General features: G+C 41.8%; 1 protein-coding gene across 1 annotated transcript in view; it reads right to left on the reverse strand.

Annotated features, from left to right (window-relative positions):
- MICAL2 (microtubule associated monooxygenase, calponin and LIM domain containing 2) overlaps window positions 1-15,611 on the reverse strand; it is a 255,246-nt gene that overhangs the window by 43,000 nt on the left and 196,635 nt on the right. Inside the window, exons 28-29 of the mRNA XM_053245068.1 lie at window positions 7,916-8,013; window positions 6,019-7,357 (exon numbers count right to left, since the gene is read on the reverse strand). Coding sequence (XP_053101043.1) covers window positions 6,019-7,357; window positions 7,916-8,013 — 1,437 coding nt within the window. The remainder of the gene's footprint in view (window positions 1-6,018; window positions 7,358-7,915; window positions 8,014-15,611) is intronic.

Consider the following 15,611-nt stretch of genomic DNA (forward strand, 5'->3'; position numbering starts at 1 on the left):
TCCAAGGTCCCTTCCAGCTCTAGAATTCTATCAGGTAAAAACCAGCACCTTGAAATTAGCCTAGAACCAAACTGCTAACCAGTGGGGGCTCTTGCAATATTGGTCCTATATATGTTCCTGGTGGCGAACCCATCACCAATCTAGCTATTACATTCCATGCCAACTGACGTTTTCAAACTCCCTTCACAAATAGCCCCCTGGGCAGCCTCACATAGCAACAGAGTAGTTGAATCAAGAGATGATCAGGATGTGCACAACAGTGGTGTGAAAAGAAGCTGCATATTAACTGAAGCTGACAGAAGGTGCCCCGGCCACAGCTTCCATTTGAGACCTTCCAGCACATGCTCTGTCCTGGGGCTGGTGTGCACCATTGCCTGCTGCATCAAAAGTGGGCAGCATTCATAGGTTTTGCCACCCCCTGCCCCTTTCCCTGCTGTCCCAGCACCAGTGACCAGATCACTCACTCCCACTGACTCTCCCCTCCAGCACCAAAGTGGACAAGCTTGGTGCTGGATGGGAGAGTGCAGCAGCAGCAGGAGACAGGAGTCAGTGAAACTGGATGCATACATGCTGCCTAATAAAACAAGCAGCAGTGCATGCTAGCCCCATGACAGACTGCACACCTGGAAGGTGAGGGGGAAGAGGGGTGGTGTCTGGACCAGTCTCTAGCCTTGCAGGCAGGGCCAGAGGGCGTGACCAGATCAGCACTAGACTCATCAGGCTGGAGCCACCATATTGCAATTTGCCTCAAGTGGCAACTGGCAGCAAGCCACCACTGACTGCAAGCAAAAGGGCGAAGCAGAAGAAGTGCCCTACAACCAACCAACTACATGTTGAGGATCAGAGGGGCCTTCCCTGCACACAACTTTCCCACCCCCACTCAGAGAGCCTGTTGCATTCTATGTCAGCTGGGCACACATGCTGCTTGAGTGTGCTAAGAAGCATTTAGTGCCTATGAAGTTGAGTTACAAGCTACTTATGCAAAGAATGTGAGGAGTTTCGTTCCTTTGCCATCTTTGGAGTTGAGAGGAAACAACTAGCTGGACACATCCCCTTTGAGATGATCTGATGCTCCAGGACTTCTGGGAATCCACGTGTCCCCAGACAGGATGGTGTATAGCCAACTGTGCAGGCTTCATGCCATCACTCAATTCCCACTGGACTCTTCTGAGGCCAGCTGGCTGAGTAAGTCAGCTCTGCACTGCTGGGATTATGAAGGGGTGAACAATGAGGGCAAAGACATGTTAATATAAATATCTTCTTGTGACCAGCTGCTGTAAAAAAAAAAAAAAGCTTTGACAAATTCAGACACTACACTGAAAGTATGTGTTTTGGATGAAAATAGTTAAATCCAATTTTCATGCCTTTGCTCTGTAAAACATTATTTCTGACTGGAGTGTACCACCTTTTCTGAAAACCACCCTGTTGCACAACAAATTCACTGAAGCATATTGAAAGAATCAGGCCACAATTCCCAAGAAATATTAAGAGGACTCTCAGAACAAACACAGCCCCTTTCTCTCTATCCAGACCCTTCTTTCTTCCTTTTCTCTAATATACAGCAGCAGTTTAAAAGCCTGACAAGAAGAGGCAGCTTATAGTAATACCATAGCACCTCCTGGTTTCTTATTGCAGGCATTCCTACAATTTCGCAGCTTTCTTTCTAGAAACCAATCACAGGCACTGACTGGAGTAAAACCGCTAGTAGTAGTAGTAGTAGTGGTAGTACATTCCATCTTACACCTGGTGTGGTGCTTTCATGCTAATACTGAGAGAGGAAAAAGAAATGGGCAGGGAATAATCCTAGCGTTCCCAATAAATATTCCAAGCACTTCAAAGGGCTTGGGGGTAGATATGAACTTTTTAAATTGACAAGTTATTCTCAGCCATTATTTATAACATATATATCCCACTTTTCTTCCACGATGGAACACAAGGTGGCATATATAGGGTCCATAGGTGACCAGTCAGACCTAGACCTCCTGAGCTCCAGATGTCCTCCCATACCCTGGGGACTCACAATGTGAGGACAGCAAGGTACTTATAAGCAGTTGTGTGTGTCATGGACAAATTAGGAAATCATTATCAACTAGTGACTGTTAAGCCTGTTACATTAACGGGCGCTAGAAGAGCTGTGAACAGGGGAGCCAGCTGTGCGCCTCAAGCACCGCTGCCTCTGGCCTCCCCGCGGCCGGGCCCGCCGCCGCCGCCGCCTCTGCGCCACGCATGCGCAGAACACCCGCAAGAGACACGGATGCAGGTACCTTAGGGTTTTATTATATAGGATGACTGTGATCATGGCAACTGTAATTGCACTCTAACTCTTACAGTGATTAAAGGTTAATATAACACATTTTACCACTTGCCGTGCCATCAACTAGCTCTTAATGTAGATATAAGTGCCAAGGGCCACAACAAAAGCCTATGGGTGCTCTTCATAAAATGCATGTATAAGCCCTTTTAAGGTTGCTGCCTTTTGACATGAGGGGATAGGGACTCCTGTGCCTTTAACAACTCCATGACAGGTGTAAGTGCAGTAGGCAATCATGCCTTTAGTCTTCAGCGAGCTTCCAAGCTTGCTTAAGCTTCATCCTCAGAATTAATCCTATCGTGCAACTGTCACGGGCGCTGCCTGGAACTTTGCCAGAAACAAAAGCTCGCAATACAGGGTGGTTACAAGACACAACGTTTCTCAAGACCTGGCAATATTAATAAGTCTTACTTTAATGAGTAAGATTCAGGAGCATACTGAAACTCTAGTGTAAGTCTCTTCAGATTTTCTAAACTCAGACATTTCTTTCCAGAAAATAATTTCTTTAAAACTCAGATTCATTAATGTTTTGGATTTTTTAAAGCCGAACTTTACCTTTTATTAGACAAAGAGGGAGAAACCACCCCAAGAAAACAGCAAGGGAAGAAACCCTGTATCATCAGCTAAATTAAAACAAAAACAAAAACTAACAAGGACTTTGCATGATCTTGCTCTTCACTTTCCCCATAAATCTTTTTTATCACCAACACTAAAGTCCTCAGGGGAGAGGACTCCAAAAATGAATAACTCTTATAACAGATATAGATGATTAAAGAAACTTATGACAAGAGAGACATATGCAAGACCTTCAAACAATTTTTTGATGCTTTAAAAAATGTAACCAACAACCTTAGCACATATTTTCATTAGGAAAAAGAGTTCAAAACAACAGAAAAACATAGCTTTTAGGAGTTGCCTTTTGCTTGGTTCACAGTCCTTCAGTATTGTTGAGGAGAGAGTAGTACACTCTCACGAGGGGAAGCACCCAGCCAGGTTGGTGAAGAAAGCACTCGACAGGTCAAGCATCCAGTGCCAGCAAGAAGGGGCAGGTTGGAGGGATGTGGCCATTGTGACGTGGCATGCAGAGGCAAAGGAGACAGCCCAAGAGCAGTTTGGAGGTGGGCGTGGCTCCCACCGGCACCAGCAGCTGCACTGGGAATGGTGAGCACTGCAGGTTCCTTGGGGGATCCCACACCCCCTGCCACCCAGGATATTTGTGTCCCTTGCCCAGTGTTGACTGGGCAAGTAAACACTGATTAAACACCTTCAGGGGGAAACTAAATGTCTTAACAATGAATGTGATTAATTTGTGTCTTAAGATGGCTCCCTTTGTGCATTCAACTGCTGTATTTCAAAAGGATACTCTCACTGCTTTTGTAGGGGAGTGGAGGGAAGACATTTTATTCAGTTTGTAAAATAAAGCTCCAAGTAAATAGAGGAAGATTTAATCTCCCTTATCTGAGGCTCTACTATAATTCACATTTAGTGTAACAGGTGAGATTTGAGAGAGAGAGAGAGAGAGAGAGAGAGAGAGGTGTAAGCAGGAAGCTTAGTCTGATACAGATATTAGTGAAAGAACAGAACAGTTCTTTTAAAATGCAAACACATTCCCCAGAGGGTTCTGTAGCCCCCAAAGCATTTGGACCAGACAATGCATCCAAGCTGCAAATATTGCCAAGCCACTGTGGAGGGGTGCGTGGATAGCCCGTTTTCATTTTGTAGGTTTGTTGAATTGATTTACCAAAGAGTTGAAGACCCCTTGGCAGTTGAAGGCCACCACATAATTGGCCACCATGCAATTCGTATGTGCAAATTCTCACAAGGTCAGCTCCTTATGTGCATATGGATCAAATTGGAGCAGCAGATGCCACAGCCACCTTGTTGTGGTAATAGGAGAAGTGTATCTGTCTTAGAATTGCCTACCGCAAGGCTATCCATCCTTCCAATGGAAAATTGAATCTAAAGTGCAGTTTCCATTGGAAGGATGGATAGCCTTGCAGTAGATATTTCTGTATGGGCCTCTTCTCCAGCAAATTCAACAAAGAATAGAACTCCTTGGACCCCAGCTTGTTCAAAATCAGTCAATTTTATACTGTTTAATTTGTTTTTATCAGATTGTTTTTATTGTATTTTGTAAAATTTTAAGTGTTTTTACATTGTTTTATATTGTGTTAAGTTTTGTACAATGCCTAGAGATGTATATTTCAGGCAGTATAAAATATGATTAAAAAATTTAAATATTAGATATCGTGGCAAATGCAGGTGGTGTGCAGAACCAGGAGCCAGAGCCATGTTTAGTCCCATAATTTTATCCTTTAATATATCCTGGTGGTGTGAGATACACCTGGCAGAAAATGGCAGGATATGGCAAATTCATAAAACCATTTTATCTTTTCATAACTTTGGAACTATAATAGATATCATTGTCTTCTTTGCCTCAGATAATGGTGTAGACTTTTGAGTTTCAAGACATGGAAAAATGGACAATTCAAGAATGCTCTGCTATAAACAAGGAACAACTGTGTGAAAGCCTATTGACCAGTCCTTCAAAATCAACAATAATTCGGAAATGTGATCTGAATTGTTTTCAATATAAAATTCAGTTAGACCAGGAGTTGCAGTGGGTGCAAAGATTTAATGACATTATATTTCATAAGAAGCCTGTAATAGCATCTCGTTGAGTTGGTAATTCTGAAAATATGTACCAATTTGTCAAGCCTCCAGTGGTTTCTATTCATTTGTATATAAAATTGGTTTATGATTTTTGTCTCATCCTGTACTTAGGCAACTGAAATTGCAGTTTCCATCTAAATAGAACAGACATAGAACAATAGAAATTCAACTCAATTTATCAGATGACCAAGGATGATTGATTGAACAGATGACCAAGGCGGGGCAGGGGGATTACTTATTGATATGGATACCTTGAGCCATTTCCCATTTCAGGAAATATAGGGAGATTTACTTGAGTTGTTGGGACTATGACTGAGATGCTCTCCAAAGGTTCTAAAGAAACATGGTTGCTGAATAGAACCTTTCTCCCCTCCTTTCTGTATCTTACATTTCCCAGTTTGATAGGGGATATGTGGGTCGATTATTATCTTGTTAAAGAAGCAGGTCCAATAGGATGTCTTCAGGATCATGGGTTGGATGAAAGAGAACTAAGGGGCTTTGGTTTTATGTCGATATAAAATATAGTTTGTATTTGCAATGATTTAACTTTTGGTAGAGGGGATCAATGGTGAATAGAGAGAAAAGAGCCGTTAAGAATTTGGTCCAGCTCTGCTGATGGTTTAGCGGGGAATAACTTGCCTAGGGAGCCAGAGGTTGCTGGTTTGAATCCCCACTGGTATGCTTCTCAGACTATGGGAAAGACCTATATCTGACAGCAGAGATATAGGAAGATGCTGAAAGGCATCGTCTCATACTGCGTGGGAGATGGCAATGGTAAACCCCTCCTGTACTCTGCCAAGAAAGCCACATGGCTCTGTGGTCTCCAGGAGTCGACACCGACTCAATGGCACAACTTTACCTTTTACCTACTGAATATCAGGGAAAGATGTAGGCATATAGTAGTACATTGTACTCTAATTTCTAGTTTAGTTTTCCAAATACCTATACAAAGTTAACATAGAGTAAAGTTTCATAGCAAATAAATGTGTTACAAAATGTTGCCACAAAATTTTTAAAAGGAGCACTTTGCTTACCTACATATTCTCCATTGGAAGAATTTCTTAGTACTTCATCGACATCAAAGATGGTAGAGGAGGGCACAGGCATTAAGAAAAGATTTTTATCTCTGTCATCTGCTTTATTCCTGACGTTACCAAACAGATTCCAGATATTATTCCGCTGCACATGATTATCTAAAATGGCATCAGTACTTTTGTTCCTGAGCCTTAGAGATGAATAAAGATTGTTCTTTTGATTGCAACCATATAAATCATCCCTGGAAGACTTCCAGAGATTCTCTTTAAGAGTAAACTTCTCTAGGAGTGTTGGCACATCATCCACATTGGTATTAAACACATCTTCAGTCTTACAAGAACTCTTATGCATACTGTAAACTGGAAAAGATGCACCTGTGTCATATTCCTGTCTTAGGCTGCTGGAAAAATTAGACCTGTCTGAATCCAATCTTTTCCCTGCCCTGGGCTCCTGCATCTGCAAGTCACATTCTCCATGATTCTTGCTGTTTCTTAACCTTACTGAGTGAACAAAGGTATGAGGGAAGCTGAAAAATGTGTTTTCTGAAGGAAGTTTGGCATGTGTGTCCTGGCTGTTTTTCAAACCTTCCGGAGGGGGAATAAGAGGTTCTATGATAGATCTCTTTATAGCACTGGCAATTAGCCTCAGTGGTGATTTAGGCTGGCCAGCCATGTGTTCTTTGGGACCATTATCCACATTCTTTGCAAGTTTGAGTTCAGGAGACAAAATTGGAGAGTGATTATCTGAGAACTTAAGAGACCTACAGCAACTAGATTTTTTTGGTATGTTCTCATATCTATTAAAATAAGCATTCTTCTGTTCGTGCATTCCTTGGCCTTGCTGTTCTGTTCTTGTTCCATCCAACTTTGCATCACTGAGAGAACGTAGCTTGGACTGCTGCTCCATTGAAAGAGTTAACTTCCTGATTATCTTGTTTTTAGCTTTGTTTAAATGCCTGTCATGCTGTTCTTTTGTGGATGTTGAAGCCATTTTATCTCCCTCATCACGGTTTGCAGAGGATGTATCTGAATTCTTTATAAACAATCCTAAGGTCAGCTGCTCACGGTTCAGTGTCCGGTTTTCTAAATATTGGTCTTCAATACTGTACTCCCCACTTCCATGCTCTGTATAACTGGGAGTTGAAGCCATATTGCTGTAATGGAAGGATTTGCTACGTGTCAGTGGACAGCTATCTGTGCTGTTGTGAAATGAAAAATGAGGAACATAGGAAGGAATTTCTCCAGGTACATCTGTGGCTTCCCCTTTTCTTTGAAATGCTGTGCTGTGAGATTTGAAATCTCCGCTTGAGATTTCTGGAATCTTGTTGGGAGATGTCAGCTGTAAGGAATTGCATACAATGATTATTTGGGGAGGAAAACATAGCTAAACATCCTTGCTTCTCTTCTGAGAGTATGTTCAAACAAATGAACAAATGGTTTCTCACATAAATATCAAGATGGAGGTGGACTTCCAGTCCAAAAAAAACAGGAAGTAACCCAGTAACCACTGCCAGTTATTGCAGTTATCCAAATGCTCCAGAAGACACCCAAGGCTGGGGCAGATTGATCTGTGACTGGGGCAGCGGGGAAACCACAGCGCTCACCTGTCATTCACCTCCATGGAGGCCCATTTCTCACTGCTGCCACTAGTTGCCTCCCATTACACTGCTGTAGTGTGGTATAATGATGCCACTATCCCAGTGTGAGCACATCCCAGGAAGACAGATGCCAGGGTGGTAACATCATTATAGTGCATCATGGTGCACAATGACTCACTTAACACACATTTCTGTACTCTCCAAAATGCTATTTATTTGCTAAAGGGTTTAAGCAGCAAATTAATTATCAAAATCACTATAACAGGTTAAAAAACAGCTAAAAATGTGTAGCCTCGTACCTCTGTCTGGAATAGATCATCTTCAAAATCACTCTGAATGTTGGCATAGCTGTTCTTTGAAGATGGCCCAATTTTCTTGCTGTACAATAGAGGAAAATCTACCAGAGAAGAAATGGGTTTATTAAAACAAAATGCTGCTAAAAAAAATTGGTTCCTTTCAGTGATCTGACATAGATTATTATAATCCTCATATTAGCCACGTGCACACATAGCCACGAAAGCACAGGAACAGAAACGGGTGGTTTTGTGGGTCTCACAGAAACTCAAAATCATGTTAAAAGAACCTGAGTAAACGTTTCAGAGACGCGGTGTCAAAAAAAGCAAACACAAAAAAACCCAGCACCCCAACTGAGAGGTTTGTCTTTAAATTGGAAAGGAAGGGAAAGGGGAGGGAGAGGAGAATCCATTCTCTGATAGTACAATGTTCCAAGTTACAGTTTGGAAAGAATTTACACAGCTGAACTATATACGTTATAGAAAACAAGAATTATGACAGAACACAAATGTTAGCTCCCAAGTTAAACTGAAGCATTAAGTATGACTAAAATACACCAACATCAATATAAAATCTGGTAGGAATAAGAGCAAAAAATAAACCTAACCTACTATATAGTTTAACCAGATAAATGTAACTGGAAAGCCAGAGAGAGTAGAGATGTATTAGAGCAGGCTTTTATCTTATGTAGCACTTTTTGAACTTTGTATGCTGCTTTGTGAGGCCTTGAAAGGCATGGTAGCAAACCTTCTAAGAAGTAAATAGACTGGCTACTCATTAGGACAACGACAGTCTTAATATTAGTGGCACACAGTAGCAGCACCAGGGGAAAAAATGGGGGGGGGCACAAAAGTATCAAAGTGCATTTATGGGTGGGCGAGCCATGTCCCACATATTGGATTTCTACAAGAAAAATGGGGGCAGCAGGTAGGGGAGCAAGTCACTTGCCTGGGTTGGTGCTTGTCCACCCACGCCCTCTCTCTGGAGCCACACTTGGTGGCGGACATGCAGAATAGCCATTGGCAGAGTTGCACGTCCATGCAGCATGGCTGCTCTTAACTGAGGCAGAATGTTGTTGAGCAGGGGGGAAGCGGAAACAATTTCCACTATTCTTGACGGGGTGTTTTTGTTCAATCCATTCCTTGACCCAGGCCAGCTTTTGAACGTCGCTTTAGTTACTTTTACTCCAGTTCTTGAGTGGAGAAAGGGCTAACAAAATAACCAGCAGCAAGAGCATTGAAAGCAGTCTGCACATGCAACTCTGTAAATAAGATCTATTTCATTCAACCATTAATATTCCTGATTCTGCTCTACCAACTTGTTCTTGCATGCTACAACCCTTTCCTCTGGATTCTACACTCACCTGCCCCTGTAAATGTTCTTTGCCTTCCATAAATATGTCCCTGAGGGCTGCATGACCTTCAGGGGTATATTTTTGAAAGCCTTTCTGCAGAGAGATGCTGCTCCAGATGGCTCCAGCTATTGTGCCACTATAATAGATACTGGGTTTTATTTGCACCCGGTGACTTCCCGTCCAACTTTATGCCATCTCACTTCTTTGGATGCCTATCAAACCTCTTATTGGGGGGGGGGGGTTTCCATCTGAGAAACAGAATTGTGCAGAGGATAAACTTATCTGGGAATAAGCAAGTGGAAAACCACCCTAAAATCACCTTCTTGGAGGTTGCCCCCTCTCCCTGGAATGCCCCTGTCAGCTGTTCTTCAGGTGGCACCATCCTTGGCAATTTTTCAGTGAGCCTTCTCCAAAACCCTCTGAGAACTGGTTTTTATTGGTCTATCTGTTACTGGTTTTATTGGTCCATCTGTTTTATGCTGTCTTGTGCAAGTTGTGCTGTTTCTATGGGGTTTTTCTGATTGATGCTGCTGTTCTGTTTTCCATTGTATTCTTTTCATTTTTGTTAGTCGCCTTCAGTCTTGCAGAAGGACAGGGTATAATTTTCACTCTCACTCACACACATACCAGAAACAATGAAGCAATAGTCAAAATTGTCAAAATCCCTAACCCTTGGGATAGAGTGGGGAAAAACAGCTAAGTAGATACATAATTCTTCCAATGTTGGAGCAAAATATATTACAGAAAATGACCCACTCTGCGAGAAGCTTTTAAGATGCTGTTTCACTATGCATTTGTTTCATTTTTTAAAAAAATCTAAATGGAATGTTCAATATTATGCAGTTCAATCCTAGCCTTGCAAGTTGGCTGTCACATTTGGATCTCCTGACTGCCATACAAGAAGGATACCAGATAAATAATCATGAACCTGTCCTTCATTTTTATCTGGTTGTCTAACCAAACCTTAAAAATTGTGCAACAGATTTTTCCCTGCGCTGTCATTTCCCACCAAACCGGAGCATCATCTGCACAATGGAATGTGAGGCCAGCTCTTCCCCTCCATTGACGGAATGGCTCAGCTCTGCTCCTGGTGGTGCCAATTAAGCTCAGCAGGGGACAAGAGCGTTGGCAGCAGCAGCTGTCAAATAACTTTTACTTCAAACATAATGGAGGAAACGCTTTTGTTCTCTGCAACACAGGAAGCCATGTTTATTTCAATATGGATTCTTGGATCACATAACTTAATATTGAATTTGCTTTTTGTCAACAGAACAGTAAATGCAGGAAATATTTATACAGCGCAGGGTGAATCGACACATTTATTAATGTATGAGTTATTACAGACCAATACATTAAAAGCAAAGTAAAATTACTTCAGCTGAATGCCTGCACATGTTAGCAAATATGGTCCAGATTCTGCAAAGAAACTGTGCCCAACCACCAGTGTTCCCTCTAACAGGGATTCCCAGATGCTGTGGACTACAACTCCCATAATCCCCAAGCAAAAGCCATTGCAGCTGGAGATTCTGGGAGTTGTAGTCAACAACATCTGGGAATCCCCGTTAGAGGGAACACTGCCAACCACACAGTTCTATACCAACTTGACCTATCACTGATGTCCAGGGAATATTTCTTTAGTCTGTCATGGGAATCAGAGATATATAAATGGCAGCCCCTTTTCTTAGCATTTTGTGGATCCGAGTCACACATTCTAAGCCAACTCAAGTGAATACGATCCCTCCCTATATGCAAAATAGAACTCCTTCAACTAAAAATGTGTTTTGTAGGAAAAACAAGCAACAAAGTAAAATTGTCACAGGCCAACTCCTACATTTTCCTACCAAAATGTGTTTGGTAGGGGAAACAAGCAAAAAAGTAAAATTGTCACAGGCCAATTCATAGGGAGCCCTGGAGCACTCATACTGAGTATACCCATACAGTGAATGTTCACATGCATAAGTGCCTTCAAAATAAGCAGCCCACTAACTTATCTGTCCACTTTTTTCTTGCTATACATTCTATCACCATATTCCTAGATGTAGTAATTAAGTTTTGGTGTAATATGTTTGGAAATAAAACTGTTTTGGGGGAGTTTGACACTCTTTGCTAACTGAGCAAAGAGGCACCTTTTAAAGTGGTGGGAGAGCAACTGTCCATTCCAGCCCTAGCATAGCATCTCTTCAGTGGTTGTTGCTGACTTCTATCTCATGTTTCCTTTTAGACAATGAGCTCTTATTTTATTCATTTATTTATTCATTTATTTGTTTGTTTATTTAATCATATTTTTATACCATCTGATATGCATATCTCTAGGCAGTGTACAAAATTTAAAATATTTAAAAGTCACAAATTAAAATACATGACAATAAAAACAAATTATTGTCACAAATATTAATTAATTAATTATTAAAACAAAATAATAACAAAAACAAAATAATTAATTTTGTTTTAAATTATTAAAACACATTTTTAAAATTATTAAAATTAATTCTAATTAAAAGTCTGAGAACACAGGAGGGTCTTGAGGTTCTTCCTGAAAACAAACAGAGAAGGAGATGCTCTTATTTCAGCAGGGAGCTTATTCCAAAGCCTTGGGGCAGCCACAGAGAAAGCCCAGTCCTGGGTCACCACCAAATGAGCTATGGCAACTGTTACCAGACGGGACAAGGAACCATTATTTTATATGTAAACTGTTTTGAGCACTATTGCTGAAATATCCTTAGTAGTAGTTTAAATGGCCCAGGTGGTCAAACATGATGGGCATGCTTAAATGATAGAAGTAATGCTATTATTTTCCTGTTATTTCACCACTGCCTGTGCCTCCTTCTACCACATTCTTAGTTTATTCACAGGATCTCAGAAGCTAAATGAAGTACACAAGAATAGCCATGATGGATCAGAGCAAAAGGTCCATCTAGTCCAGCATCCTGTTTGCAAAAGATGGGTGTCAGATGTTTGGACAGCGGGCACAGTTTCAGTGCTTGCCCTAGGTGCTATTTTCCCTAGATACGCCTCTGACTTTTGCACCTGAAAGTGAATATCCATTGACAAACCTGTCCTCCATAAATTTGTCTAATCCCATTTTAAAGCCATCTAAGCCTGTGGCCATTGCCCCATCTTGTGTAAATTCCATAAATTATAAGTTGTGTGAATAAGTACTTAACTTTTCTCCGTTTCATGTACTAAAAGTCAATGAAAATTTATCTCTGTTTACTTACAGTGATCAGAACTGCCTGCCACACCTCCAAGTTGCTTGGCCACATGCCCTGCACATCGTCCTCTACGCCTCCCAGGATGCTTGATCATGCCCCCTACATATTCATAGGCATGTCCCTGTTTTCTTTGGTGATACATTGGGGGTATGCTATGCATAGTTTTACAATCATATCCCTCCTGCCATCTTTTTTTCCTAAGCAAACAGGTTCAAAGTGTTGGAGCCAAACCAGGTGCACATTGCCCCCAGCAGAGGCAGCCATTGCCATCACTTACTTCCATATAGAGTGGTCCTGTGCCCAGTGCTGGAGAGTGCTCTTAAAGGGAAGTGGAGTTGCAGGAAGCCCCAGTGACATCTTGGAAGCAGTGCAGGGTGCACTATGGAGAAAAGTGCTAGGAAGGACTATATTGCTCAGCAATTTCCAGATGCATTCCAAGACATCATTGGGCTTTCTGTGGTTCCACTTGCTATGAAGGGCCTTCCCTGGCACTGTGCAGAGGACCACTCTGCACAGAAATAAATGGCAAGAGCATCTACCTCTGCACAGAGCCACGAGTGATGTGCACATGATTCTGGTCCAACCCTTCAAAGCTGAAACTTAGCACAGGCCTAGCAAATAGATCCAAATCTAAAACCTCATAGTGAAAATTTTACAACTTCTTGATATTTGGTTGCCCCTTTCTGCACTTCTCCCAGTCCTACAATGCCCTTTTTGAGATAAGGTGGCCAAAATGAAGTCATTTTGTTCCATCCTTAGCAATAACATGAGATTTTCTTCATCTACAGCTTTCCTCCTGCTCACTAGTCCATACCATCCAGGATGCTAATCGCAGGAAGCAGGAATGACAGGAGCTGAACAGTATCTGATTAGATTAATTTTAGCAACTGCTCAAGGCATCTGTGAAGAGTTGCTTAGAATGTGTATGTAGGGGAGGGAGCACTGGAATTAGACAGCAGAAAGCAAAACATGAATCTTGCATGAACAGGCGCTCTCACTTTGGAAGGAGTGAATAAATTCAGTCGACACAAACACCAGAACCTTTGGAACTCTGTTCCATCATAAACCAATAGAAACTCTGTTCCTGTGTGCTGATCTGATTTAAAGGCCTATTCTTGGAATAGTATGTGGCTGTATTTGAAATGAATTCTGGAAAAAAACCTATAGCTCCACATTTCTGCAGTGATATCATGGCATGTACTAATTTAATGGCAGAAATCTGAACTAAACTCTGTTGATTTCCCCCCACCAGCAACAGTTTTAAAAGTTCTCTTGAAGATGTACTGCTGATTTTTACATGGATATTAAAATCACTTTTGATTCAAAAGGCTCTTTTGAGTGATAAAAAGGATCAGACTATAGGGGATTGGGTGTGGCTGTGCACTGAGAGCTCACTGCAGTTCATTTTGGTCCCGTCTGTATACCAGACAGTTTTGACATGCTCATAAATAGGATACCTCTTTCTGATAGGCTTTTAGCTCCCTCTGGAGACTCCCTGCCAGACACACACTGGGTATTTTAATAAAAATGGAAGCAAAATTAACAGAAAAACATTTGATAAAGCAGGTAATATGCTTGCCCAGAACAAGCTGAAAATAAGCTGAGAAAGTAGGACCTCTACCTGTCCATTTCCCCGTCTGTCTTTTAATAGAGGATTATGAGATTGTTTGATTGGTTTTTAGCCACAAGTTCAAGTGCAGCTAGACAGAACCAGGTTTTCATAGTCTTTAGCAGGAGGAGGAGGAACTAGAAACTTAAGACATGAACTATCCTTTGTGCACAAGATGGTTCAATTGATCACCAAAATTAGGATTTCTTGGAGAAGCATCGTATAGAGATGGGGTCTAGCAACTCCCCACAATCATGGTGTCAGGGCATCATCAAAGGGAACATGGAACACTGCCAGACAAAAGTGCATCACACTCATTTTTGCAGAATGCTCAGAGGCCCTGAATTCCACAAACATGCTTGCTTGGCAGATTCAAGAACTCTGTGCCTGTCAGAACTATGTTCTTCATACCCACATATACACTGTAAGATCAGGGCCGGCCTTAGGGGTGGGTTAGCGGGGCAGTTGCCCCAGGGCGCCTCCCTGAATGTGCAGTGCTTGATGGCTCACTGTTTGTTGAGTGTACAGCCTACAGTGAGCTGAGAAGTGGGGTTGGGGAAGCCGTGTCTGACAAGATGAAGAAAATTACTCAATCTCACTGAAATCAAAAGGACAATTTAGGCACTGCCTAACTTGTCCTTTTAATTTCAATGGTGGGACTACTTTGGATACGTTCCCTAATGTTAGCCAGTGGCTTCAACATTTTATTCAAGGTTCTACAGGTTGTTTGGGTACTAGCTACACAAATGAATAGCCATCAATTACCTTTAAAATATGTTGTTGTTTTTTCAATTTCATTACTGGGAAAGGCTGGATGGATTATTAAACCTGGGTGGATTATTAAACCTTTCACACTTGTTTTGCAATCCTGCTGCAGCTACACCATGTGCCAGGCTAACCTTGCCCAGGCACTATTTATCCTAAATCTGGCCCTAAATAATATACAGTAACAGGGAGGACCTCTGACTAGCCAGTGGGACTAGAGGCACAAGAGCAGTAAACGTAAAGTTGCGCCGTTGAGTCGGTGTTGACTCCTGGTGACCACAGAGCCCTGTGTTTTTCTTTGGTAGAATACAGGAGGGGTTCACCATTGCCTCCTCCCACTCAGTACGAGATGATGCCTTTCAGCATCTTCCTATATCACTGCTGCCCGATATGGGTGCACATGAGCAGTATCATCAGCCCCTAAAAAGTTCTGTTTTGGATCCCTTCTGGGCTTTGTTAAGGCCTGGATGGGTCTGAGCAATTCTATAGGACTCTAGTTGCTCCCCATCTGCTGCTGCTCCAGTGACTCTCTTGAAAAAGGAGGCTTTTCTTCTATAGAAACGGGCAGATCTGACAGATCTAAGGGGATCTCCATTCATGGTTTAGATCTAAGTATCTGAATCTCAGATTACTACTCCAGCTACTAGCAAGTTTTTAAGGTTTAGAAAACAGTTCAGAAAGGTACTATGAATATACCTGGAATCCACATGCTGCAACTGCTGTGATCATTTATTTCCCTTTAGGAATGCATTCCTTTCTCT

This window comes from Hemicordylus capensis, chromosome 1, assembly GCF_027244095.1.
Source record: "Hemicordylus capensis ecotype Gifberg chromosome 1, rHemCap1.1.pri, whole genome shotgun sequence".
NCBI lineage: Eukaryota > Metazoa > Chordata > Lepidosauria > Squamata > Cordylidae > Hemicordylus > Hemicordylus capensis.